This window comes from Lissotriton vulgaris, chromosome 5 (assembly GCF_964263255.1).
Source record: "Lissotriton vulgaris chromosome 5, aLisVul1.2, whole genome shotgun sequence".
Classification (NCBI taxonomy): Eukaryota; Metazoa; Chordata; class Amphibia; order Caudata; family Salamandridae; genus Lissotriton; species Lissotriton vulgaris.
The window spans coordinates 1,632,569,359-1,632,596,586 of NC_141693.1; the positions used below are offsets into that span (position 1 = coordinate 1,632,569,359).

A 27,228-nucleotide genomic window follows, 5' to 3' on the forward strand; every position below is an offset into this window, starting at 1 on the left:
GCCCGGTATTTTATATGATACCGAAAATACACAAGAACTTAATGGATCCACCACTACGGCCAATCGTCTCGACACGAGGAAGTATCCATGAACCCATTGGTCAACTAATAGATAGACATCTACAACCCACGGTAAAAAACATGAGAACTTATGTCAAAGATACTACGGACTTCCTATTAAAATTGGAGAATATGACCATAGAGCCGGAAGAACCTCTCATTATGTGTACAGCTGACGTACGTTCCCTATATACCTCGATACCACATCAGTTGGGAATGGAGGCAATAGAGAAAGCTCTATTAAACACTGATTTGAGTCATGAATTACAAACATTCCTCATGGAACTTATGACATTTACTTTGTACCAAAGTTACTTTAGATACAAAGACTTATGGTATCAACAACTCACAGGAACAGCCATGGGAAATTTGGTGGCGCCGGTATATGCCAATATCTTTATGCAGGACTACGAAGAAACCAATATTTTCCCTAAAGCAGTATGGAACGATAACATAAAATTCATTGTGCGATACATTGATGATATATTTATCATTTGGAAATCTTCGAAAGAATCGTTGCAGTCCGCTCTGTGTGATTTCAACGAAACGGACAGCCGGATACAAATAACATGGGATATCTCAGATACAACAGTAACCTTTTTGGATGTCAGAATAACAATTACGGAAAAATGATTTGAAACCAGCATGTACCGAAAAGAAACGGATAGGAACAACATGTTGCATTTTGCAAGTTTTCATCAACCCAGCCTTAAAAAGCATTTACCCTATTCACAGATGACAAGAGTTAAGAGAATCACGTCTGATAGCACCAAAGTGGATGTAACATTGGAAGAAATGTCGACAAGATTTTTGAACAGAGGTTATCCAAAAGAAGTTGTAGATAACTCAAAAAGAAGAGTTGATGCCACGGAGAAAAGGGAACTTTTAAAACCAACAGTAAAACATGAAGAAGCTCGGATAGTAGCGGTATCTAAGTATTCAACACAAAGCTATAACTATAAAAAAATCATTACCAAACATTGGAAGATGCTTAAGCTTGAACCTGACTTTCAAAAATCTTTTGATCAAATCCCAATATTTGCTTACACCAGAGCCCAAAACTTGGGAGAAATTTTGAAACAACGTCAACCTGAAATCAGAACTTATAAGGGTACGAAACCATGTCTAAACTGTGGGAATTGTAATAGTATCATCAAAGGTAATAAAATAAACCATCCCATGAAAGGAAATGCGATCAAAGTGAGGGTTAATGCGACATGTGATACCAAAAATGTAATCTACGCATTGAAATGTCCATGCGGAAAATTATATATTGGGAAAATGGAAAGAAGTGTGAAGACAAGTCTAACTAAGCACAAGTCAAACATCCGGATGAAAAACATGAAATCATCAGTAGCCACACATTTTTTGGAGGCGCAGCATAATATCTCCCAATTAAAATATATGGTACTGGAGACGGTAGAAAAAACTGAAGGAAGAGATAACACCAAATTCATGCTGCAACAAGAGAATTTCTGGATTCATAAACTGTGTACCCAGAGCCCGAATGGGCTCAATGAACGTATGGAACTGTCCTGTTACCTTTAATAGACTTTATGTTTTGTGTCTCCTTACTCTGAAAGGGGAAACCTGCGAGGTTGAATTTTATTTGTTGATACATGAGCAAAAAATGCATTCACTGTGTAACCATGTCATTTTTATTACACACTTTCTCTTCACAATAGAGATAGCACACCGGTATGATTCTGATCCTTTGACACACTAGTAAGGTGGGGTTCTATTTCCATGAGGTCGGTTCTAGTAATTTTCAGAATTGACCTTTTTGATGTATTTATTATTATTATTATTAATTTTTTTCGCTACCCTTAGTCAGATATGGATAATTTAAGCCGGATGGTAAAAAACTTAGACATGAGACCTTGGGATTAGACTCTACACGCAGATATGGAGTGCGTTGTATTTTGTCTAGTTTAGTGATCACGTGATCGGAACATTAACCTATAGCAGACCGCGTTGGCTGTCAATATGGCGAACGATCGGAACGGAGGTTGTTGTAAGCTTGGTGGAAAGAACGCGATGAGACGTCGTTAAACCGCAAATCAGGCCAGTTTACAAATAGGAAATCATGTGGAGTAAAGCTTGTGAGATGTGATCCAACACCCAACAGGGAGCCTTATAGTTTGTATTGGTTTTTGTTGCAGTGATATAAACACGGAGTATGAATATAGCGACACGTAAGTGATATCTTAAGAGGCAATATTCAATTCTATAGTCACGGGCATTTAAGGTTATGGTGGTGAAGTCGATAAAACACACACAGGTTTAGTTTTGTTTTGCCTCACGAATTGGACACTGCTTAGTTGAACATGGTGCACACACAGTACATTCACTCATGGTTGTTATATTTTGTTTGTAGTGTTGATTCCCTGATGAAGGGCGGTATGGACACGCCCGAAATGCATTGGATTTGAAAGTTAACTCTGTTGCTAATATAAACATGACAAAAGATTTACAATGATCATAATGTTTAATGCAACAAACGAGAAATGAAAGAAGAAGAATAAAAATACGTACACAAGAAAAGGAATAATTGTGTGGAATCCTCTTTTCATATTGAGGAGAAAAGGTGTGCCCAAAGAGATGTCTTTAATGTTCCATTAAAGACACAAGTTGCATAAATACTTACACCAGAGCCTTGAATTTAAGCTTGACAGCTTTTGTGCCAAGCAACCATGGGGATAAGCACAGGTTAATTTGATGATTTCTTTATTCCCTCTGACAATGACTGTGGTTGTTGCCTGAGTGGGGCTGCTATCCCCTCAATCAATAACCCTATTTCTGACAAGGAGGATACGTGCATGTGTTCTGACTAGATACATCTTTATACATTTACAAATACTTTTCCAAAGCCCAGAGAGGAGCCCAGTGGTATCCAGAAGTAGCAAAGATTGTGACCATTTCAAAAGTGCTTTGGACAGAGTTTCATTCTTTATTTTCAAAAGTTGTGCCTCGAAATCTTTGGAATGAGTGTAAGACCATAGTAGAGCAGCCAAAAGCTCTCCACAGTAATCCTTCTCCTTTTGTTATGGAGAAATATAATCAAGTTATCAAGCATTGTTTAAGAAGTGCAGACAAAAAAACGGCTGAAAGATTGCTGCAATATTATATAAAGAAGTTGAAATTAATGAAAATCGAATTTTGTTTTCAAAATTGTAGAGAAGATATTAACGATGAAAGCAAAATGGTCAACTATGCGTGTTTATTGATTGCATAGTGTTTGGAGTCTTCAATTCCTTAAAAAGAAAATGAATAGAATTGATTATTGTCTGTCCTGTGTGTCCCTTTAGAAAGCAAATGTACAGCGTAATTTTGATTGAGTCATTGACAGTAAATTACATGTCAATAACTAATAAAATCATAAAAAGTATGATTGAGTTGTGTAAGAAAGTGATTTAGTAGTTCGGGGTGTATTGGTGTCCCCACACAAGTAATAAAGTCACTATCCTATATGGTCCTGGCAAAGTCTTTAATAATTTAAACCTGAAAATAGAGTTAAATTTAATGAACACGATATCATGAAAATGACAAAAATGCATTAAGGGAATCGGAGATGTGTTTTTTCTTTTAAAGGATTAAGAGAAAATAGCACCAGAAGCTCAAAGCACCAATTGTGATCAATAGTCAACGTAAAGCGGGACGTGGGTGTGATTTGAGGTCGAGTGTGATGGAGCCTTGATCGGTAACAACAAGTAGATTGGCGACACTACGGCCTAGAAGTAGGGTAGCTTGGAAAAGTTACTATGTGCCAATCTGAAAAGGGACTTTGTACATTTTTCTGATGAAAAATTCTTCTCCACAAAGGACAAACCTGCCACCCAATCCGACACCATTGAACTGCCCATTTGATTCTTCTTGCAAACGGGTTCCTTCAAGCTCTGAGGCTAAAGGCTTTCAAGAACTTTCCACATTTCTTTTGGGTGGCTACACTTCCAATGCCCCCTGGACCTCAAGGGGAACACGTAGAGACTCTAAGGGTGCCTGGCAGAAGACAACAGCAAAGTCAATTCCAGGTCCACCTCATCAACTGGGATTCTTCACAGGAATCTTACCTTCAGCTTTTTTATTTTCATGGACCCACCCATGGGACCAGCCTTATGATCCTTGAAGCTGTATCTGTCCATGAATTTCAAGTGGAAGTGTGGCCAACCTCCACAGGTCCTTATCACAGGTCGCAGATCCAAGGTGAAGGAGGTTTGGTTAGTTTGGTAGTTTCTCTCAAGTCCAGCAGTGTTCTAACGTAGGTTGCTTTGAAGGGGTTGCCAGCTTGTGGGTGGGGACACCCTAAGACACTCCTAGTCTCTCTCTCTCTCTGACCTTCTGGCCTACCGACTTTTTCAGTAGCTCCTGATTGCTTCACTGCACACAGACCCAAAATGAAAGGTGCCAGGGGGTTGCATCACTCTGCTTTCCCCCCTAAGACTATCTGTCCCACACTGCAAGATGTCTTGGAGGAGGAGGGCCCAGGGACCATCAACAGCGGGAGCGCTTAAAAGTGCCTTCTTCACCCCGCTGCATGGGACACAGCGCTCTGCTTTCCTGGCCTGGTACTACCTGTCCCACACTGCAGCAGGCCTTGGAGGAGCAGGGCCAAGGGGCCACTAACAGAAGGAGTGCTTAAAAGTGCCTTCTTCACCCCACTGCACAGGATGTGCACAGGCCGCAGCCTGGGCCAAGGGTGAGCCAATCCGAGCCCATTAGAAACCAGAGGAGCTTGGGCTGTACCACGGGTAATGAGTCTTGCCTGGAGGCCCAACTACCTTATTGGTCTTATTAATGGGAGTACCCTGGGCCAGCCTACCAGTTAATTCCCTTGAGGGCTCCTCACACTTTCTGGCATATTACTGTGCATAGAGGTTTCACCATATGTATTAAATGCTAAATAATAGTCATGAGTCCCCCTATCTCTGCCCTCAGCTCCTTCAATGGACATAAGCGGTTGTCGAAAGGAGATGCAGGAGGTTCTATTGTAGCTCTTTGGCCACCCGTTTCAATTGGAGCCTCAGAGGTGGCTTGTACTTCTGCTGGCAATTCAAGGGGCAGATACAGTGATGGCTCGCGGAGGAAATGCTGTGTGGCGGTGAGGCGGGGGCTGCGCAGGGTGGAGGTGTAGTGGAGTCGGACATACGACGGCAAGGAGTAAAGTAAGTAAATAAATAAATAAAACTATTATCTTGCGCTCGCTGCATTGCGATGCCACCCTGCCCAGCCTCCACCTCACCGCCCCACAGCATTTCCTCTGCGAGCCGCCACTGGAAGTGATTCTACAAACTATGGTTGGCTCTAAGGGGAGTTCTCGTGGTGGATATAAACATTTGGGTCCGTCAGTGGAAATGCGGGGGGTGACATTTGAAACTGATGTTGCCTTAGCTTGTAGATTCTGGGCTGCTTTCTTTTTAAATGTATTAGAGTGAGTGTGTGATGCATGCTTTGTTTTCTTATTCATCACCCCAGAGGCTCCTTGAGGTGAACTTGTGTTACCAATATTAGATTCCACCTCTTATATTAACAAATCGATTTTGTTTAGTGTACAATTTCTAGATTTAATTATTGCCTTGCTTTGTTTGGTGACTCCTTGAATGGGTTCGGTGGCTTTACGTTTCCCCACATTAAAAGGAGAGGCACTCAATAACCAGAAAAATGTAGATGCAACAATTACAATATAAATATCAGACCAATACTATACAGAACTAAAATAATAAAATCACCATTAAAGTACCAAAGAGAAAACGCTCCCATCCAGTTTAGTTGATTAAAGGTCATTAACAAAGCGACTGTCAGGTCACTGACAAAAAACGGAAATACGCTGCAAGCCTCGAGTTTTCACCACCGATTTACCACGAGATCACTGTGAGCCAATTAAGAGCCAGTTCAGTCATTTTGCTACTAGTATGGCTCGACAGGTGAGGCACCTATAACACTCAAGGCAGGCGTTGGGCACATATTTGCAACAAACCCATCCACATCCCTGGACAAAGCATCAGTTAGGTTCCCAGCTTTAAAATATTACAATACCTCATGAATAAATAAAGTTTATCACTAACATCTAGTTTGAAGCAAACACTGTACTTTCAACAAACCCAGAGACAGAACTCTGCTAGAACAAAAGCAGGGTTCTTCAGCAACCAGTGAGTGAATACACAAGAATTGCCCTGCATTCTATGTGCTCACTTTGAAGGGAGCAAACCTTTTACATGTGGTTCACAATGACCTGTCGTGCCGGATTTGACACCATGGTGTCCACAGAATGTCCGTAGCCTCCACCCTGCATGTTCTATTGAACTCATAAGAGTCATACCTGCCCCTTCATGTTAGCAAAAACATTTCACACCACCACCAGGGCTGAGCAAAGGCTAGGAGAGGCTGGAGAGTTAATGCAAATTAGCCTCCAGGAACTTCAGGCATGGGATAGATGAGTTTTAAAAAAGTACCTTTCCTTAATATGTATAGAAAAATTAGACTTCATCATTCAATTGGATGTTTAATTTCGAATAGTGGTTACATTGTTTTTGTAGCTGATCCCATCACCAAAATACATTAGTGGTAGTTTAATCTGTACTCTGATTTTCTACATAGGAAACTAGGCTTTCCACAGTGAAAATAGCTGTTTGGGCCGTATCATTGTAGAGACATGATAAGGTTACCTTCCTTCATGTTCCACTTTTTAAATACCATGCACTCTAGCTCCTAGTGGGCTATCATGCCTACATAGGGATGACATACTAAAGAGTAAAAGGGAGGGTTTTACCTGCCAGACAGGGTTAGTTTGACAAGTCGTGTTTCAGATGCAGCAGTCAGGCTACACTGGTAGGCCTGAAACCATATTTTCCTTTGTCACCCAAATGAATGAACAATGAATGCAGCAGAAGACACACAGATGATGGACAGAATGCAGAGAAAATCAAAAGTCAGCCCCAGTCAAGAGATCTGGGTAAAATTCATAGTTCTTTTGCTCACCATGCCACCCCAGTTTAGACCAAGCCATATGAAAATCAGTCTTGACCCTGTGAATCATGGGTCCAGTCAAGCCCGAACTGCCAAGCGAGGTCCTCCCTGCACTGGAAACAAGCATCCTGGGACCAGTTCCGCGGTATCACCCCTCATCAGCCAGGCTAGCTTGAATTCAGTGGCACAGTGAGCCTGGGACCCACGTCTGGGCATACCCGCCGCACTTAGGGCGAGAAAGCAAAAGACACACAGATGATTGACGGAATGCAGAGCAAATCAAACAATTAACCCCAGTCAAGAGATCTGGGCTAAATCCATTGTTCTTTTGCTCACCATGCCACCCCAGTGTAAATGCGGCAGTCCATCAGTTTAACATTTCAAGCCTTCGTGTATTTCTGCATTACTATATAAACTATGGCGTAGTAGAACAGTTAAATATGACAATCAGGGATTAGCCACTTTTTACACGTTTTAGGGGGCAGAACCCATATACTGGGCACTGGACAGCAGTTCCCCAGGGCACAGAGTCTAAAAACAAGGTATAGAATTCAGTAAAAATGGCGGTGACTACTTGAAAAGGGGCATTTTCTAACAGTAACTCACAAATGTGCTTGATGTAAATGGTCGTTTTTTGACTTGACTTTTATTCTTTTGCTATCATCTCCTGTGTCTTTTGAGGGAAGCTGTTATCTTTTGCAAACTGGGACATACGTTATTGTGATTTTAAGATTCAGTTTGCATGTTTGAACTCAGAGTGTTCTTCATTGTACTATTTTATTATGGGTTTGATGCGACTGATTCTCTGTATTTGACTGTTGCTAAAGAGTCTAGCACAGAATCTTGGTTGAGATGGAAGTTACTAAGTGTAGAACAGGAGCAGCTTTAAGTGGTTTGGTTGATTTTAGCTATAATATATGAGTATTGAAACATATCTGATGGGTTTCTGTTGCAGTGATTGGTTTGTAATTAAAGCTAATTAGAATGAACACAATTAAAGAGTAGTCTGGCCTTGAAAGAAAAAAAGTTTATGTACTATGTGCACTAATGTTACACGTATATTTGATTTAAATGTAGTTCCTAGAAAACAAATTATTAGAAAAATATAATGCTGGAGTTATGACAGTACTTTATCTTATTTCATTTCACGTCAGAAGCAAAGAATCCTACAAGAGAAAATTTAAAAGCTGTAGATTCATTTTCTCAGTGTTGAAACTGTAAATCTGCCACACTTGCCTCTAAAGAGGTTTGCTCAGTTATTACAATTTATGTTCTCATCTCCTGAGGATTCTATATAAGAGTCAACTATTGGCCACTGTCCTGCTTGATGCATTAATCAAGTTGGTCTTTTCATCGCTCCCAATATGGGTGATAATATAAATCAGTCCTTGTCTGTACCTAGCCTCTGGAAGCAAGCTATATTTACAACTCGGTTGAAGAAACCATCTGCTGATGCCAATATTCCTAGCAACTACCATCATAAAAAGATGATGGCATGCCACTGGAGTCAAGCTAGTCTGGCTGATGATGGGTGATACCCCGATCTGGTCTGGCAGTTCTGGATGGACAGTTCCCATGAGGAGCATGGTCAAGAATGATTTGCATATGTCTGGATCTAAATTGAAATGGCATGGCGAGCAAAAAAACTATGGATTTAGGCCCAGATCTCTGTACTGGTGGTGAATGTTTGACATTGTTCAGCATTCTGTCCATCAATTGTTCTTTTAGTAACTACCACCAACATCAAGTAAGGCAACCAATTAAGCTACCCATTAAGTTCGATCTTGACTGAACGATGCAGGGCGAAAGGCAAAATATAATGTAAGAGAATACAATAATACTCCTAATTTCACTAGATCCCAAATGCCAAACACTTGAAGGTAATAGTGGGATTTCTGTAGACTGTCGTACCAAGGTCTGCATTAGCACAAAAGTCCAAGACACAATTGTTGTCGCAGTCTGTTAAGGACTGGAAGTTAAGAAGGCCTGTCGAGTTCCCTTATTAATTGCCTGAGGAAAGGATATCTCCTCCCAATAACCGTTGCGCCACTCTGCACAGAACAGTATACATAAATGATGTAGGTTGCCCGAAACCGGTCGTTAACTGACAAAATTAACGCGTTTCGGCCGTTCCCGACCGGTATTGGGCTTTTCAGATGTAGTTGGCCTGATTCCTGGATTCGGTATTTTACCGAATCGGTAATTTAAGGAATCAGTAAATTACCGAATTCTTAACATACCGATTCAGCAAATGACCGAATCCGTAATGTAGGGTGCACTCAAGTTAGTACATTCCTGAGATAAGAATTTGTTATTTACCACCAACAACAAGTTGGTGGTAAATATCGAAATTCATTCAAATTTAAAAAAAACTTGGGGCATATTATCAAGGGGGTTTATCTCCTCTTTTTTGGCTTTAAAAGCCAAGAAAGCGGAGATAAAATTATCTCCCTATTACCTAGCTGTCGCTAACACCAGTTAGCGACAACTAGTAGGAGATAGCCACCATCTTGGGCCCCACTTTGCATGTCAGTGATATTTATCACTAATGACATGCAAAGTGGGCGTGCCAAGATGTTAGCGACTGGAAACAGTCGCTTACATCGCTATCTTCTATTACCAACTTTTGGAGATATTCGCGCTAAGCGAGAATATCTCCAAAAGCTAACACCTGCCCTGAGCAGTTCTTAGCCATGTTATCCAATGGGAGGTGGATAACATGGCTAAGAGCATTAGCTCGCTAATGCATGAATATCGCAGATTTTTCAGCCATATTCATGAATTGCGGCTGATTTTTATCGCATTTGCGATAAACCTTGGTAATACCAAGGTTTATTGGCGATAAAAATCGCAGCAGCTCAGCGGTAAATTTTTGTCTCTAACCAAGCAATAGCGATAATTATCGCTATTGCTTGGTAATATGCCCCCTTGTCCCTAGGACGTTGCTACTTTAGTATGTTGTTTCAATAGAACGACCAAATGTCAGTTTCAACTGCCGCACCAACAAACCAAATTTTTAATCTTCAGGTGTGCTCACCTATAACGTCCGAATTCGTTAAAAACTGGAGAAGTTCCCTGTGAAGTTTCAAAAAGACAGTCAGGACGAACACATAGATGATGTCTGCACCCACTCTTTTTGCAGTACATCAACAGTCAATTGTGCAAAAAATTGTGTGAAGAACAAAATGACCCCTCACGGGCGCACCACCAACGGGGTTACTGGCTGGTACTCACCAGATAAAGCCACTTTTATCCTCATCGGTAGTTATTTGTTCAAAAATAAATGTGTCCAACAAAAAACAAAACAACTGAACAAGTGCAAGGAGCAACCAACATTCACTCCTGTGTGACAACAAGTGGTTAAAATCAACAGCCACACCTTACACACAACTTTATTCTAAATGCTTTAGGCGAGATTTGTTGAATTAAAAAGGCTGGTAGCTAGCTTTGCATACCAGTACATTCCTGAGATAAGGATTTGTTATTTACCACCAACAACAAGTTGGTGGTAAATATCGAAATTCATTCAAATTCAAAAAACCTTGGGGCATATTACCAAGGGGGTTTATCTCCTCTTTTTTGGCTTTAAAAGCCAAGAAAGCGGAGATAAAAGTATCTCCCTATTACCTAGCTGTCGCTAACACCAGTTAGCAACAGCTAGTAGGAGATAGCGACCATCTTGGGCCCCACTTTGCATGTCAGTGATATTTATCACTAATGACATGCAAAGTGGGCGTGCCAAGATGTTAGCGACTGGAAACAGTCGATTACATCGCTATCTCCTATTACCAACTTTTGGAGATATTCGCGCTAAGCGCGAATATCTCCAAAAGCTAACACCTGCCCTGAGCAGTTCTTAGCCATGTTATCCAATGGGAGGTGGATAACATGGCTAGGAGCATTAGCTCGCTAATGCATGAATATCGCGGACTTTTCAGCGATATTCATGCATTGCGGCCAATTTTTATTGCATTTGCGATAAACCTTGGTAATACCAAGGTTTATTTGCGGTAAAAATCGCCGCAGCTCAGCGGTAAATTTTTGTCTCTAACCAAGCAATAGGGATAATTATCGCTATTGCTTGGTAATATGCCCCCTTGTCCCTAGGACGTTGCTACTTTAGTATGTTGTTTCAATAGAACGACCAAACAGGGCCGGACTGGCATTTGCGGGCACCGGGCATTTCCCCGGTGGGCTGGAGGGGTGGGGGCCGGTTTTGTGGCCGCAGGGGGCCGCTTTTCTTAGAGAGTGCCGATTTTGAACCAGCGCTGCAAAATCGGCCCTCTGCAAGAAAAGCGGTAGCAGTGATTTGCGGGCAACAACCCCCTCCTCTCCTATTACCAGGGCCGGTGAAGAAGCAACCTGCCAGGGCTGGATGCTGGTCTCAGTCCGGCCCTGCAACCAAATGTCAGTTTCCACTGCCGCACCAACAAACCAAATGTTTTATCTTCAGGTGTGCTCACCTATAATGTCCAAATTCGTTAAAAACTGGAGAAGTTCCTTGTGAAGTTTCAAAAAGACAGTCTGGACGAACACATAGATGATGTCTGCACCCACTCTTTTCGCAGTACATCAACAGTCAATCGTGCAAAAAATTGTGTGAAGAACAAAATGACCCCTCACGGGCGCACCACCAACGGGGTTACTGGCTGGTACTCACCAGATAAAGCCCCTTTTATCATCATCAGTAGTCATTTGTTCAAAAATAAATGTGTCCAACAAAAAACAAAACAACTGAACAAGTGCAAGGAGTAATCAACATTCACTCCTGTGTGACAACAAGTGGTTAAAATCAACAGCAACACCTTACACACAACTTTATTCTAAATGTTTTAGGCGTGATTTGTTGAATTAAAAAGGCTGGTAGCTAGCTTTGCATACCATTACCTAATGCCAACATGTTTCTCTGCATTTCGCACTTTATGGCAGATTCATCAGGGCTGACACCTTGTCACCGCACCAGAGTTGGACACCTTCTTCTCTCTGACTGTCAAATTGAAAAAACACTCGTTAAAATACACCCTCAGAGACCCCCATCCCTGAATATACCTTGTCAATAAAGTCTGAGATAGTTACCCTCTACCAGCGTTCCTTTTTCGTACCGGCTGGAGAGGTAAAGTTATTGGCGCCCAAAGGTGAGTCTGTCTTTGAGCCCTGTGATTGTTTTATCAATCTATAAAAAGGATACAACATGTATCAAGACTCTCAGTATGTAATCATAGTTGTTAACTCCAACCTCTTAGCAGCATGACTACCATGTTCCAAGTGACACATAGCTTATGTGAACCTATACATGTAGTGCCATTAACCACGTCAGGAAAAATGCCTGTTATCAATATGTAAAACCGTTGTTGTCGTGTAAAGTTTACAAAAAGGATGTCCTCTAGTTCCTTGTCAGTTTTTCCGTTTATAAAGGCGTGCACCCTACTCTCACTGCTTTTACTATCTTTTAAAAACGCCCGGATCACTGCGCCTGCTACAGCGTCTTGTAATCACCGTTTCTGCAAATCCTCGCTGAGTCCTCCTATAGCCCATTATATACCACAAAACTGGCTCCCCCATTACTCACCGTAATGAGCTACTCGGAGCTCCGCGTCTCCTCCTGCAGTGTCTGTGGTAATCGGCCGTGAATAAATGTGTTTGCAAATGCGCGTGACGTTTTCGATACCGGTCATGTGACCGACGCCGCCCACGTCGTCCGCCATTATTAAGTGGTTAGAAAAATACAAAACGCTCGCTCTGAAGTGTTACGGACTCGCGCATTCGCGCATGATCTCAAAAGGTCAAACATAAGCGCCATTTTTAAATGGGTACCAGTGGCTATGATCATAGGCTGTATATACCTGGATATTCTATGTAGCGAAAACATTCTACCCAGACCTAAAATGATTAAAAAGGGTTTTGCACTCAATTTTGTTAAGTTGCCAGGTTAAAGATCACAGCGGTATAAAAGGGGGTGGTGATGGACGGAGCATCTGAATCAATCAAACACTCACACCCAGTCAAAAGATCTGGGTTTAATCCATCACCGATCTTTAGCCCACTCTACCACCCCAGTTCAGACATGGCTATATGCAAATCAGTCTGACTCTGTGCCTCATGGGAACAGTCCAGCCCGAACTTAAAGATCGCAAGCTGTGTTTACCTAGATATTAAGTGTAGCGCAGACCTTTTACCCAAACCTAAAGTAATAAAAAGGTTTAACACTACCGAAACCGGTCGTTAGCGGCCGAAATTAATTCATTTCGGCCGTCCCCGACCTGTATTGGGCTTTTCAGATGTAGTTGGCCTGATTCCTGGATTCGGTATTTTAAGGAATCAGTAAATTACCAAATTCTTATTTATTTATTTATTTATTTGTATTCTTCTATAGTGCAGGAATCGACCCGGAGGGTATCTCCGCGCTTATGGTCTTCCAAGATGCCAGATCAGAAACATAATCATAGGGCGGCCAAGATCTTATATAGCTGGAAACAGAGTTTTTGGGGATTTCTTGAAGGCCTGTATGTTAGTAATTTGTCTTAGGACAAGGGGCAAATTGTTCCACAAAGTGGGGCCCTTATAGGACAGGGCACGGCCCCTTGTCTTTCCTTCTTGATCCGGGGGACTTGTAACAATAATAGGTTACTAGAGCGCAATGAACGGGTAGGAATATACCGCTGAAATAGTTCAGCCAGATATTTAGGGCCAGATCCCTGAAGGCATCTGTGGATTATACAGCACACTTTGAACTCAATTCGCTGGCGAATGGGCAGCCAGTGGAGTTTATGCAAAAGAGGGCGTGAAGAGGACCTAGGAGGGGCATCCAGACCCAATCTGGCCGCAGTATTCTGGACCACCTGCAGATGACTCAATTGCTCCTCATTGGCAGAAAGTAGTAGTCCGTTGCAGTAGTCCAATCTACTGACGACCAGTGTCTGGACCAGTGTTTTCCTGTAACAGTCTTCCAGGAGCGGGAACACACGTCTCAGGAGCCCAATGGTCCTGAAACAGGTTCCCGCCACCAGACTCACATGTTCCTTTAGTAATAGCGCCTGATCTAGCCGCACCCCCAGATTTTTTACTGTCTGCTTAGGGAGAGGAGCAGATTCTAAATCCGGGGGTCACCACTCAGGTGACCACAAGAGGGGGGCTTCTCCAAAAAGCACGACCTCCTTCTTGCTTACGTTGCATTGCAAGCAATTGGAGCCCATTCTTAACATACCGATTCAGCAAATTACCGAATCCGTAATGTAGGGTGCACTCAAGTTAGTACATTTCTGAGTTAAGGATTTGTTATTTACCACCAACAACAAGGGCATGTATGTGTGCCACATGTGCTCCCATGCACTATTCAGGGGTGCAACAGGGTGTCAATGTGACACCCTGCCACCCTTGAAAATGTTACTCCTATTACCGATTCGGTATTTACCGAATCGGTAATACTGAATGGCTTCCCATTCATTCCTGTGGGCCTCCAGGCCCATAGGAATGAATGGGAATTACCGATTCAGTAAATACTGATTCTTAATTAGTGAATCTTACTGATTCAGTAATATTTACCGAATAATTATCTAACATCCCTTTTACCTATTCTTAAATACTGAATCGGTAAAATTCGATATTTAAGAATAGGTAAATTGAGATTACCTACATATGGCCCCAAATTTCTTCCTAACAGAGTCTCGGGAGATAAGAAATTATGAGTAAAAATTGTCCTCAACAATCTTGTACCTCTGAAGATCAAATTTAATACTGAAGTGATTTGGAAGGCACAAAATCTCCCCTTGACATGAAAGAAGAAAAATAGGCCAAGTATCTACAAAGTACAACCCAGTAGAAGTTGCAACTGCTAGAATCAAAATTAAGAAACAAAAGTAGTAGTATTATATAGCATGGACTTGACCCTAGTAGGGAATCAGAGCGCTTTACAATTGTTAGGCAAGAAGAAAATATGACAGCCAAGCAACACAAATGCTGTCAATACTAACCCTGGATGTAGTTGGCATAGCGGGGCTACGCGGAGGTCCATGGAGTTGGGAACAAACTCCGTGGAACTCCACTCTGCTCTGCTCCGCCATCCCCTATTAACAATTAATTCTACATTAATCAAAGGTAAAATAAATAACACTTACCTGTTCTGCGGCGACCCAGGGCTGCTAAACGCAGCAGCAAGAATGGTCACAGGTACCAAGAAATACAACCACATCACCCCTGCATTACAGGCCCTAAAATGGCTACCCATCGAAGCAAGCTGCGCCTTCAAAACTTCCTGTCTCACCCATAAATCCTTATACACAGGCAAAGCGGACTACCTCGCTACCAAACTCACAAAAGCTGGACAATCAAGAAACCTAAGAAGCTCTAACTCGCTCCTCTTAATCCCCCCAAAAAGACATAAACAAAAAGCCCTCTCCTGCTGTTTCCCTGGGAATGCCCCAAAAATCTGGAACTCTCTCCCTACCCACATCAGGACTAATCCCTCCGTCACGATCTTCGAGGGACAGCTTGTAGAATTTCTCCTCAACCATCATCTATGTGCATGTGGCCAATGACCTCGATCTTTGTGATCTCTAGTACTCTAAATGCTACTCACTGTATTCTGTTTATGTTTCTATACATGTATGCTGTAAACCGCTTTGATACCCCTCGGATCTTGTAAGCACCATATAACGCTCCTAAATAAATCAATAAATACAGCCACCAGCCAGTTCCAGTTTATCAGCAAGGTACTTCGGTGTGTTGAAGTGTAGTGCTTTATGTGTCAAGCAAGCAATTTTCAGCTGTATCCTTGCCTCATAAGGGAGCCAGTTTAGTGTCTTCAGATAAGGACTGATGTGGTTGTTTCTCTTAGATCCAGTGATGAGTCTTTCAGCAGAATTAAGGGATGCCTTCAGTGAAGTCGGCTTGGATGTAGACAGACCTCATTAGGTAGCATTTCCATATTCTAACCTGGGGATTACTAGTACTTTTACAGCTGTTTTGAGGTCGTTGAAGGGAAGGAAGTGTTTTCTTTTTCTTAGTATGTTGATTAGAAAGTTGACTCCTTTTGTGGCTGTGCTGATGTGTTAATGCATTTTGAGATTCTTGTTATTCGCAGTGATCCAGTGGAATCTATAACTTGTGGAAGGCAATTGAAGGCTGTTTGGTGTTTCATCCAATCTATGATTTTGAGGTATCCTCTTGGTGGGGTGATTAAGAGGAATTCTGTTTTGAGCGAGTTGAGTTTGAAGTGGTTCCTGGTCAGTCAGTATTGGGTTTTTTGTAAATGTGTGTAGAGTAGATGGTTATCTTTAGAGGAGGAGATTTTGTGGTAGAGTTGGGAGTCATCTGCATACATGTGGTATTCGGAATTTCCGTTAGAGGCTCCATGATGAGGTTGAAGAGAGTAGGTGATAGGGAGGGCCCCTGCGGTACTCCTAATGTGACTGGAGTGGTATTGGACAGGGTTTTGCTAATCTTGGATCTCTGATTCTGTTGTGAAGAAATGAGGCAAACCAGTTTAGAACAACCCCTGATAACCCCATTCTGAGTTCCAGTAGGTAAAGTAGGCTGTCATGTTTGGCTGTATTGCAGGATGAGGAGAGTTCCAGAAGGAAAAGGAGGCAAGATTCTTTCAGATCCAGCATTTTAAGCATGTCGTCAACTATAATTGTTAGAAATGTTTCCGTGCTGTCACCCTGACAGAAGTCGGATTGGTATTGGTCAATAAGATGGAACTGGTTTATGTGACTGCATAGTTGGGTATGAATGCATTTCTCCAGGAGTTTTGCCAGAGAAGGAATGGTGGAGTTTGATCGGACGTTATTTGGGTTTGAATGATCGGCTGAGGTTTTTTTAGAATGGGGGTTACTTCTGTTTTTATGCACTCTGGAATAACCTCCTTGGATTAACCTCCCCTCTGGACCCCTTGGTCCAGAGGGGAGGTTAAGACATTTTAATCTCCTTGAAGAGGTTAGATGGTAGTGGGTTGCAGAAGTGGTTTGAAGGCTTTAGTGTTTTTAAGATATTAAGAATGGCCTTTTCATTAACAGGTTTGAATGTATTCCACAACGTGTTGTTTTTAAGGGAGAGATCGATGAAGTAAGTAGACAGAGCGATCAGAACCGGGCGGGGGCTATTTGGAGGTATTATCGGGAGGAGCTCAATCACCATCTGGAGATCATTTTCAATCTTTGTTGTCTTATTGATTAAGAAGAAGGCAAATCCATTGCAGTTTGGCTCCCGATTAGAATCAATTGTGAGAGGGTACGTTTTTGACTGGATTGTTGCTTGACATTTTCGAATAGTTTTTTGGGGCGATTTCTGGCCATGTTTAGTTGAGTTCTAAAGAAATTTGCTTATGAGTTTCTGATGCGTTTGTTGTAGGTGCTCCTCAGTGATATCGGGTGCTTAAGGTGTTCTAGGAAACTGTGAGAATCTCTACACTCATTTGGCTAGTCTCAGATTGAGTCTTTCTTCATTTTGGTTCTCTTTGTACCATGGTTTGGAGTCTTTAGTGGAGAGTTGTTTTAGTTGTAGAGGCGCAATAGTGTCAAGTATGGTCATCATGGAGTTGTTGTAGTGGTTTGTCAAGTCATAGACATCAGACATGACTGCCAGAGGAGGCAAGATGTTATTGCTGAAAGTTGTCAGGTCATTTGGGTGTATGTTCCTAGTGTTTCTTTTCCAGTGTTTGGGTTTTTTAAGTTGAGGTTTATGTGTCCTCACTGATTCAATGATTAGGAAGGTGATGTGATGATAGTCGGTGTAGTCGCACGGCACAATGGACTCATGTTGAATGGAGTTTGCACTAGCAATGACTAAATCCAAGGTCGCACCCAGGTTGTGAGTAGGTCTGTCCCAGATTTGGTTGAGGTTTGCTAGGAAGGTTTGAAGGCTGTTAACTGATGGGTCATTCGGGTCATTCCAGTGTAGGTTGAAATCATAGAGGAAGATCTGAGCGCTAGTAGTGTCCCACTTTGGTAGGGATGGTTTCCATAATTTGTTCGATGAATGATAAGTTGGCATCTGGAGGGTGATATATCAGGTGCAGTTTGCATAGAGGTCTGCTGTTGCCTGTAATGTTCATGCATAGGTTTTCACAAGAGGCTAGCTTGGCGGTTGGAGACTGCTTCACCATGAGGTTACTGCTGTATATGAAGGCAATGCACCTGTCCAGTTTGACCGGTCGGTCTGATCTCATAATGCCATAGGTAGGTGGGACTAGAAGGTCAAGGACTAGAGTAGAGGAGTCATTTAGCTATGTTTCTGTTAGGAGTAATAGGTCTAGCTCGTGAGCAAGTATGAGGTTGGCGATATCTGCTGCATGTTTCATGCAAAAAAAACATGTAAAGGACAGAATGTTGAACAATGTCAAACATTCACCCCAGTACAGAGATATGGACCTAAATCCATTGAGCTGTAAGTTTCATAGCTGATCTGGAATTGAAAAACATGAATTTCAGGTGAGGTTTGGTGTCAGCTGGGGACATCTGTTTGATGGGGACTAGCATAAGATTGGCCTTATTTACGTCTCTAGTGTTCTGCCTAGGTTCTCTGTGTGGGTTCGAGGTGATTGTTTGGATAGGAGCTAGATTGTCTGTACTGTCATGTTGTGCCTGATTATATTTGTGTAGAAGGGAGTAAATGTTACCGTCTGCTAGTGGGTCCTTTAGTCTGATGGGCCTCGTGGGGGTGCTGGGGTAAAGTATAGATCGCCATTTCGTGAGATGGGATGGTGAGATTGGTAGTCGTGGGTAGTGTTTGGTGGGTGGTGGTGGGCTGGGTCTGTTATTTCCTGGAGATCTTTTAGGGCATCTGGTGTAGGTCATCTTGGACATGATATTTATTTGGCTTGATATGTCAGGTTTGAGCTGGTGTAGGCCTTGTGTGATTTCGTCTAGTCTGGATTCTATCAAGGCATCAAAGTAAGTTGCTGAGGTTTGTTACAGAGGGCTGAGAGGGGAGTGAAGTGGGTTGTGTTGGTACAATGGTGCTTGTCTGAGTGAGTAGGTGGGGAGGTTTGGAAGGACATGATTTCTAGCTTACGTTGTGAGGGAGTAGCGATTGGAATCCTTTTGGGCAGAGATAGTTGTGTCAAATGGGTCATGGGCAATATTAGATTATCTAAAGGGGTGAAAACTGAGGGTGGTAGGGGTGGTAGACATATCTTCATTGGTGTGCATCTCTGTGATCCTTGTTTCAGTAGTGGCATGTGGGCGCTGATTGTCTTGGAATTCAATGTGTATGTTTGGCAACAAAGAAGAAACCCAAGTTTAACATCCCTTGCCCCATGCTGATATTTTAGTACTACCACTGTCCATTATGTCAGATGCTCCAAGCTGATAATGAAATACCCCTCTGGCTGAGTACACATGCAGAAACACCAGAACAATCCAGTCGGTGGGAAAGCCTAGGCATGTGCTAAGCATGATGTCCAATAATGTGCTATCAGGAAGTGTGCTGTGCACTACTTCATCTGAATATGTGAAATCTCTGGTAAGCTCTTGGTACACCTCTCCATGCTACTATTGGAATAGATATCAGCACAGATGGACCACTTTTATGGCGACATTTCATTGTGTGTTGATAATATGTTCTATGCAAATATCGCTACTGCTGTCAGAGGCGCGAGCACAAACAACAGGTGCAATCCCAGTTACTGTAAATTCTGTATAATTGAGGAGCACCTTCTTGTATGAGCTTGTATGATTTGTTCAGCACCATTGTTCTTGAACTGTAGTGGGGGATTTTTCCATCTTGACCCTTCAAAAAAGAAAAACATAAATATGTCCATAAACAGATTTCTTTAACTGCCAGAAATACATGTAACTTGTTAATCTCTGAAGAATGTTTTGACCATTGTTTTAAATGTTTCTTGGGGATGTTGAGGACTAGCATCCCAATGAGGATAAGGCTTGCCAGAGTTGCCCCAAAAGTGTTGAACATTTCATTCATGTTTTTTAGCAAGAATGACATACAAATTTACCATAATGTATGTTATTTTATAAATTGCGTGCCTGTATATCATATTCATCCTATTAAATGTACAGAATATAAATGGTTGCATGTCAGTAGAGTAAAAAAGTGTTATCTTACAAAATATCTAGCTGCTTGCAAGTAATATAATTTTTGTAATCTCTTTTACAGTCTTTGGAGACAAAAAGGATGAGTGTATCAAACTACCAACTATCTTTGCCATAACCCCCACCTTCACACGGCTGGTGCAGAAAGCAGATTTGACTCGTGTTTCCAACACATTTCTACATGTCCCAGAATTCCACTGGATTGTTGTTGAGGATTCCACAAATAAGTCACAGCTGGTCACCTCTTTTCTGGAAAAGTGTGGTCTACGATACACCCATTTGAACATCATAACCCCAACGGGTGTAATAAAGTCTAAGGGTACTGTGCAAAGAAACTTGGCGCTATCCTGGCTGCGAAACACATTTAAGTCCAACCGCTCAGTAGAAGGAGTTGTATATTTTGCTGATGATGACAACACATATAGCCTTGACATTTTCAAAGAGGTGAGTACTTTTCTTTTCTATTTTCAAATGTTTAACATGGGTGCTACTATTTAAGAAAACAGCATAAAAAGCTCAACAAGGGAATAGCAATATGAACAAAATATATATCCTATGACATATAGTAGTTACATTCAATGAAAATAAAACGTTTAAATCTAAAGGAATAGCAGTGTGTTTCAAACTAAGGTCCTCATTACGATGGCGGTTATACCGCCACCGACAGCCTGTCAAGGCGGTCCCACCGCCATCCCTATAAACCGTCCGAGTGCCGGATTATGATCCAGCAGTTAGAAGCATCGTTCCTAGGGACAAGCCGCTGCTTTTCCAAACGGCTTAAGGAGCCCAACGGGGCAGCGGTCATAACATAATCTCTACAATAGGGATGGTGCATGCTCATGCACCGCTGCGGGATTACAATGACTGTTTCCCTCGGGCTGTACACGACGGTCCAACTGCCATGTACAGGCAGACGGAAAGGGACTTTGGGGGCTCCTAGCCTGGTCCCCATTCCCATTGGTCTCTGCTATACGATTTTGGGGGGCACTTGTGGCACCCCCAAAACATCCATGGACTCTGTGCCTCATACATTCTGATTCATGAAGGTGAATTGCGCTCGCAGAGGGCCAGATTCTCAGAATCTGGCCCTTTGCAAGCGCAATTTTTGCATTTGGGATTCATCATCCCAAATGCAAAAATCGGTAATAGCGATTTCGCTATTTTGCGAGGAATTACATTTAAGGAATCTCTATTTGAGATTCCTTAAATGCAATTCATCATCCATTTTACAATTACGAATTTGCAATTTCGGCCTGCTATTTACAGCGAGGTCAAACCTCGTGGTAAATAGCGAAAACTTAGAAAAATGCTTTTATAAGCATTTTTCTAAGTTGCATGTTGCGCACACACATGTCCTTTGGACATGTGTGTGCGCAACACCTGTTTAAATTTGCATTTAAGGGGTGCTACAGGGTGTCCTTTGGACACCCCTGGCACCCTTTAAATCGTTATCTTATTTGCGATCAGCTAATTGCTAATCGCAAATAAGGAATACTCCCCATGCATTCCTAGGGGCCTTTTGGGCCTTCCTATCGGGAGTTATTCCTTATTTGCGATTAGCAATTTGCTAATCGCAAATAAGGAATTTGTAGGAATCGCTTTTTTTTTTACGATTCCTTCATGAATCCCGTTTTGCGAGTCTGTGATAGCGATTGCTTATGAATCGCTATTAAAGACTCGCAAAACGGGTCTTTGATGAATCAGGCTGTATGTGCCTTGCGCACTGTGCATGGATGTTTAAAACATGCCTATTTCTATCGTGACAATTGCTGCGGTCCTTTTCCAGGCCGCTACACAAGCAGCAATAGAAAACAGCATGTTTCCGACCGCCTACATTGCGGTCTGGTCGTAATTTGGCGGATGGGACCGCTAACTACATGTCGGCTGTTATCCATCTCACAATTATGGCAGTCAGAGCTCGTCCGACTATCATGATAATAGGAACCTAAGTACTTTAACTACGCATGGTAAATAATTATTACCATTAATACATATAGATGCTGTGAAATAAAGCACACATGAAAAGAAACAGAATGATAAGAGAGAACTAAAAGAAACAGCAGAGGAGAAAACAGGATCAAATATAAAGATTTTAACCATAATCTTATGTATAGGTGGGAAATAATTGAAATAAAGATAAATAAAATATGCAACAAGCAGCACAAAAAGCAATAGACCTTAATGACTTATTTCAGATTTCGCAGAGGTTGAAGAGCTTCAGTTTAAGATCAGGTAGGTTGAAGGAAATCCTTGATTAAAAAAAAAAACAGATAATGGTAACTAAATTGATCCCCTTTAGTGAGATGCAGGTTTGAAAAAGTATGCGGTCAAACAGTTCTGTGATTTGCACAGATACCATTCCACCAAGATGGGTAGGACACATTACAAGTCTTTCCAACATGAGTTTTTTAGCTAAAAGCAGAAGAAATAAAAGGAGCCAATATTTCATAAATTAGTGAGTACTTTTCTTAATGGATTAATTTGGTATCAGTATGACCTTTACTAGCGTCATTAGCCATATAATCAACTTCAGACTGTACTATTGCCTGCTCAATTTTGCTGTAACATTTCGGTATTACACGGTCTTTTAAAGTTCTGCAATAACAATTAGACTGACTGGGCAGTGCATACATTTTTTTACACTTTTACAGGTGCTGTCAATGAAAGAATATAGAGGCAGCAGTGGAGCCTCTGATTCATATCTCTAAAATGTTTCACAGCAATATTTTGTGAAGTAATCACACTTGACACTCGTGTGTAGTGCAAACGGCCATTTATTAGGACAGGACTGTGAATAGCTCAGAACAGTTCAACAACATAGAACCTCATAACCAACGTCTTATTATATCTCCCGCCTCATTCTTTTTTTTTTTTACATTTTTGAAAACCTTTATTCAGAGCAGAGCACACAGCTATTCAGCCCGACATCCCGGAGGCAAGGCAGCATGGGTAATAGGAGAGCAGTAGTGCAAAAAGATCCAAACATAATCATCGAAGGTTAATTTTATATTAAGATGAAGAACTCAACAAAAGAACGCCCAAGGGCGCGAAAAGATGGCAATAGAGTCAATATGAATCAGGGCGTCAGGGACGGGTAGGGGAGGAGAGGCAGGGAAGGATCATCAAGGAGAGGATGTCAGAATGGAAGGAGGGGGGGGAGGACAACAGGAGAATGCAGTACATCAAAGCTCAGTTGGTGTTACAGGTCAGGATGACACATGTTCGTCCAGAGAGACTGGTTCAGGTGGCAAGCACACGTTTCCCCTATATGCATTCCAAGCCCCCCACACTTTATTCCATGTTCGAGGTCTCCCTCTTGCTACATAGACTGTTTTCTCCCGGAACATGCACCAGTCCATATTGGCTTTCCATTGTACCACCAGGGGGGCCGTGGACGCACCCCACTTCTGAGCAATGTCCCTTTTGGCCACCATGTTCCCCAGGGTCACCCACCTAGTCTGCGCTGCGCTGTGATCAGAAGGCTCCCATACGTTCAGGAGGCATCTACGAGCTTCCGCATGAGCAATCACGCCAGTAACTTCATCCATGATTCGGTGCACCCTCCTCCAGTAGGAGGCTATTACGGGGCATTCCCAAAGGAGGTGTAGAAAAGTGGCGAGGGCCCCGCAACCTCTACGGCAGAGTCCGTCAGGCGAATATCCCATGCGCATCAATCGGGGCCCCGTCACATACACCCGGTGCAAGATCTTGAACTGCACGAGGCGGAGACGAGAGGAAATTGCAACCTCTTTAGGGGAGGAAATTGCGCTCTGCCAATCTTCATCGTCGAGTTCCAGGCCATCCGCCACCCACTGGTCCCGCAAGCCAAGGAGGAGATCTGTGCGCACGTTTATCAATTTTTTATATGATAGGGAAATCGCGCTGTCCGGCATGTGCCCATCCAATATCCTGTCCTCCAGAGGGGAGCTTTCAGGAATGTCGCCGTCCGGCGGTGTGGCCGAGAGCAGCGCATGCCTCAGCTGGGCGTAACGGAAAAACTCTGTCGCACCCAGTTGGTACTCGGTTTGCAGCTGGGGGAAGGTCTTAATCGTGCCCCTGGAAAGCATGTCCTCAACTCTGCTGATACCGATGAGGTCCCATTTATCAAACCCCTTGGTGTGCCACAGTCTACCCAGGATGTCCGAATCAAAAAGGGGGGTGAACCTAGTCAGTCTGCCTTGCCAACCTTGCGCCTTGGTGACCGCCCGCCAAATGTGGATCGCCGTCCGTGTAGGACCTGTCAACCGTCGGTCGAAGGACTTCGAGTACAGGGCCCGATAGTAGTTGCCGTCACCCAAGAGCCATCTATCCATGGCATAGCCGGGACTATCCACCGGGCCAGAGAACCCGTGGTTGAGGGCAGCAAGTTGAGAGGACCAGTAGTATCGGCGCACGTCCGGAAGGGCGATGCCGCCGTCGTACCATGGAAGCGTGAGTTTATGGATGGCAACACGAGGTCGACCGTCCCAGAGAAGGGTTCGCAGGAGACCTTCAAGGTCTCGGAAGTAGCGCGCCGGAACCGGATCTTGGGCGTTCTGCAGGGCATACAAGAACCTGGGCAGGGACATCATCTTAAACAACGCGGCGCGGCCAAGGAGAGAAAGCGGGAGCTTACGCCAGCTATCCACATCGCGCTGTAGACGCTGGAGAGGAGGGAGTAGGTTGAGGTCGTACCGTAACTTGGGATTACCGGAGATGTAAATGCCCAGGTACTTGAAGCCACGTACGGCTATCTGAATGTTGCAGCCCCTGGGAAGTCGTGGAGTATCCCCTTTAAGGACGTACAAGGACGACTTGGCCCAGTTTATAATCAGACCAGAATAGCGTCCAAAGAGTCTGAGTACGTCACAGGTCACGATAAGGGACTTGCAGGGGGAAGTCAAGTAAAGTAAGATGTCATCGGCATACAAAGATACCCTGTCTTCAAAGCCAGGGGCCCAAGTAATACCGTGTAAATCAGGATGCGTACGCAGTAGGGCAGCGAGCGGTTCAAGGGCTAAGGCGAACAGAAGGGGCGACAGGGGACAACCCTGTCTGGTACCCCGATGTAAGGGGAATGGCGTCGACAGGCGACCGTTGACCGTGACATTGGCCATCGGTTCAGCGTACAGCAGCTTCACCCAGCTCACAAAGACCGGCCCGAATCCGAGTTTGGACAGCACTGCCCAGAGGTATGGCCACTCGAGAGAATCGAAAGCCATCGTGGCGTCAAGGGACGCGAGGACAGCTGGCTCTTCGAGGGTCTGGGCTCTAGCCATGACACCGTGAAGGCGGCGTAGATTGAGGGCGGTATTCCGGTGGGGGATGAAGCCCGACTGGTCAGGATGTACGAGGTCGCCAATGACACCAATCAGCCGGTTGGCGAGCAACTTGGCGAGGACCTTGGGTTCCACATTCAGGAGAGAGATAGGACGGTACGATCGGCAGACGTCTCGTGGTTTACCCTCCTTGTGGATGACCACAATAGTGGCCAACCTTTGATCCAGGGGGAGACGGCCTCTCTCAAAGGATTCCAGGAACATTTTCCGCAAGTGCGGAGAAACCGCATCCGGGCGGATTTTATATAGTTCAACCGGGATGCCGTTAGGCCCCGAGGCCTTACCGGTGCGTAATGAACGGATCGCCAAAGCAATCTCGTCAGCGGTGATCTCCCTGTCCAAATCAGCGCTTTCATCCTCGGAGAGGCAGGGAAGTTCAATACCCGAGAGGAAAGCCGACGAGTCCGCCTCAGAAAAGTCCGAAGCGGACTCATAGACCCCCCGAAAGTAACTAGCGAAGGAGTCGACAATGGCACTCGGGTCCGTAAGGACCACCCCGTCGTCCCCCAAGAGTTCAGGCACCACTCGGCTGGCCATCTCCCTCCTGTCCAACCAAGCCAGCAACTTCCCAGCCTTGTCGCCTACATCATAGACACGGCCCTGCTGTTCTTTAGCCAAAGTGAGTGCGGCATTCGTGGCAAGATCGTGGTATTCCGCTTGCTTCAATGAGAGGGTATGCAAAACCGAGGGGTCTGGCTCGGGTCCCAGCTGGGACTCGAGACTCAAGACCTCTTGCTCAATATTCAGCAAGTCGGAATCCCTAGTCCGACGGGCCTCCGCAATGAGTGCCTGGGTCTCGCCCCGGAGCACCGTCTTAAAGGCCTCCCACAACGTAACGGCCGACCTAACCGAGCCGACGTTTTCAGCAAAATAAAGGTCAATGGCTTTGGCCAGGAGGGAGCGGGTCTTGATGTTGCGGAAATACCACGGATTGACCGTCGCCGGTCGCTCCGACAAGACCACGCCAAAGTCAAAGGAGACCCACAACGGGGAGTAGTCAGAGATGCCCCGCGCTAAGAAGCGGGCTTCGGAAACGGCCGATGCGTGCGATGCCAGTGTAAGGATATAATCAATGCGGGAAAGACTCCCATGTGCACCCGAGAGAAAGGAAAATTGACGGAGTGTCGGATGTAAAAGACGCCAGCCGTCCACCAGGCCCATGGACTCAAGAAAGGAGGGCAGCCACATCTGCGAGCTACGGAGGTCTCAAGACGGTTGGCGATCAAGCAGACCAGAGCAAACCGAGTTAAAGTCACCCCCTACTATTAACAGGCCAGCCGGCATAGACAAAATGGCACCACCAAGGTCCTGAAAGGTGCTGGATTGCAACCCCGGGGGGACGTATACAGAAAACAACGAAAGGGAACGCCCTTCCCATCTACCCGCCACAGCAGCGTAACGCCCCCTGTCGTCAATCATGGTGACATCTATCTCTAGGGGAAGGGACGCGCGCATAAGGATACCCGCCCCCCGGGATCCGGAAGAGAACCCCGAATAAGCCACCATTTTGTAGCCTTTACGATTCAAAGCTTTACACGTGTTACCCACCAGATGTGTCTCTTGAAGGAGGACAATATCAGGCATGTGACGTTTGATCAGTTGTATCACCACCCCTCTTTTGACTCGGTCACCCAACCCGTTAACATTCCAACTGAGAATTCTTAACTTCCTACCCCCCATCACCCCGCAACCCGCCCCACCCAGTCCCATAAGACACCGATCTCAAATACAGTTCAGGAGCATAAGTGACCCATTGCCAGACAGAGAAAAGAAAGAAAAAACCAGCAAACAAGATAACTCTTCCCAACATACCCCCCACCCTGCACCCCTGCATCAGACTAA

At 43.9% G+C, this 27,228-nt stretch overlaps 1 protein-coding gene across 1 annotated transcript in view; it reads left to right on the forward strand.

Moving 5' to 3' along the window:
• Positions 1-27,228, forward strand: part of LOC147716871 (galactosylgalactosylxylosylprotein 3-beta-glucuronosyltransferase 1-like) — a 353,353-nt gene that overhangs the window by 79,331 nt on the left and 246,794 nt on the right. Inside the window, exon 2 of the mRNA XM_086920449.1 lies at positions 20,133-20,512. Within this exon, the coding sequence (XP_086776575.1) occupies positions 20,133-20,512 (380 nt within the window). The remainder of the gene's footprint in view (positions 1-20,132; positions 20,513-27,228) is intronic.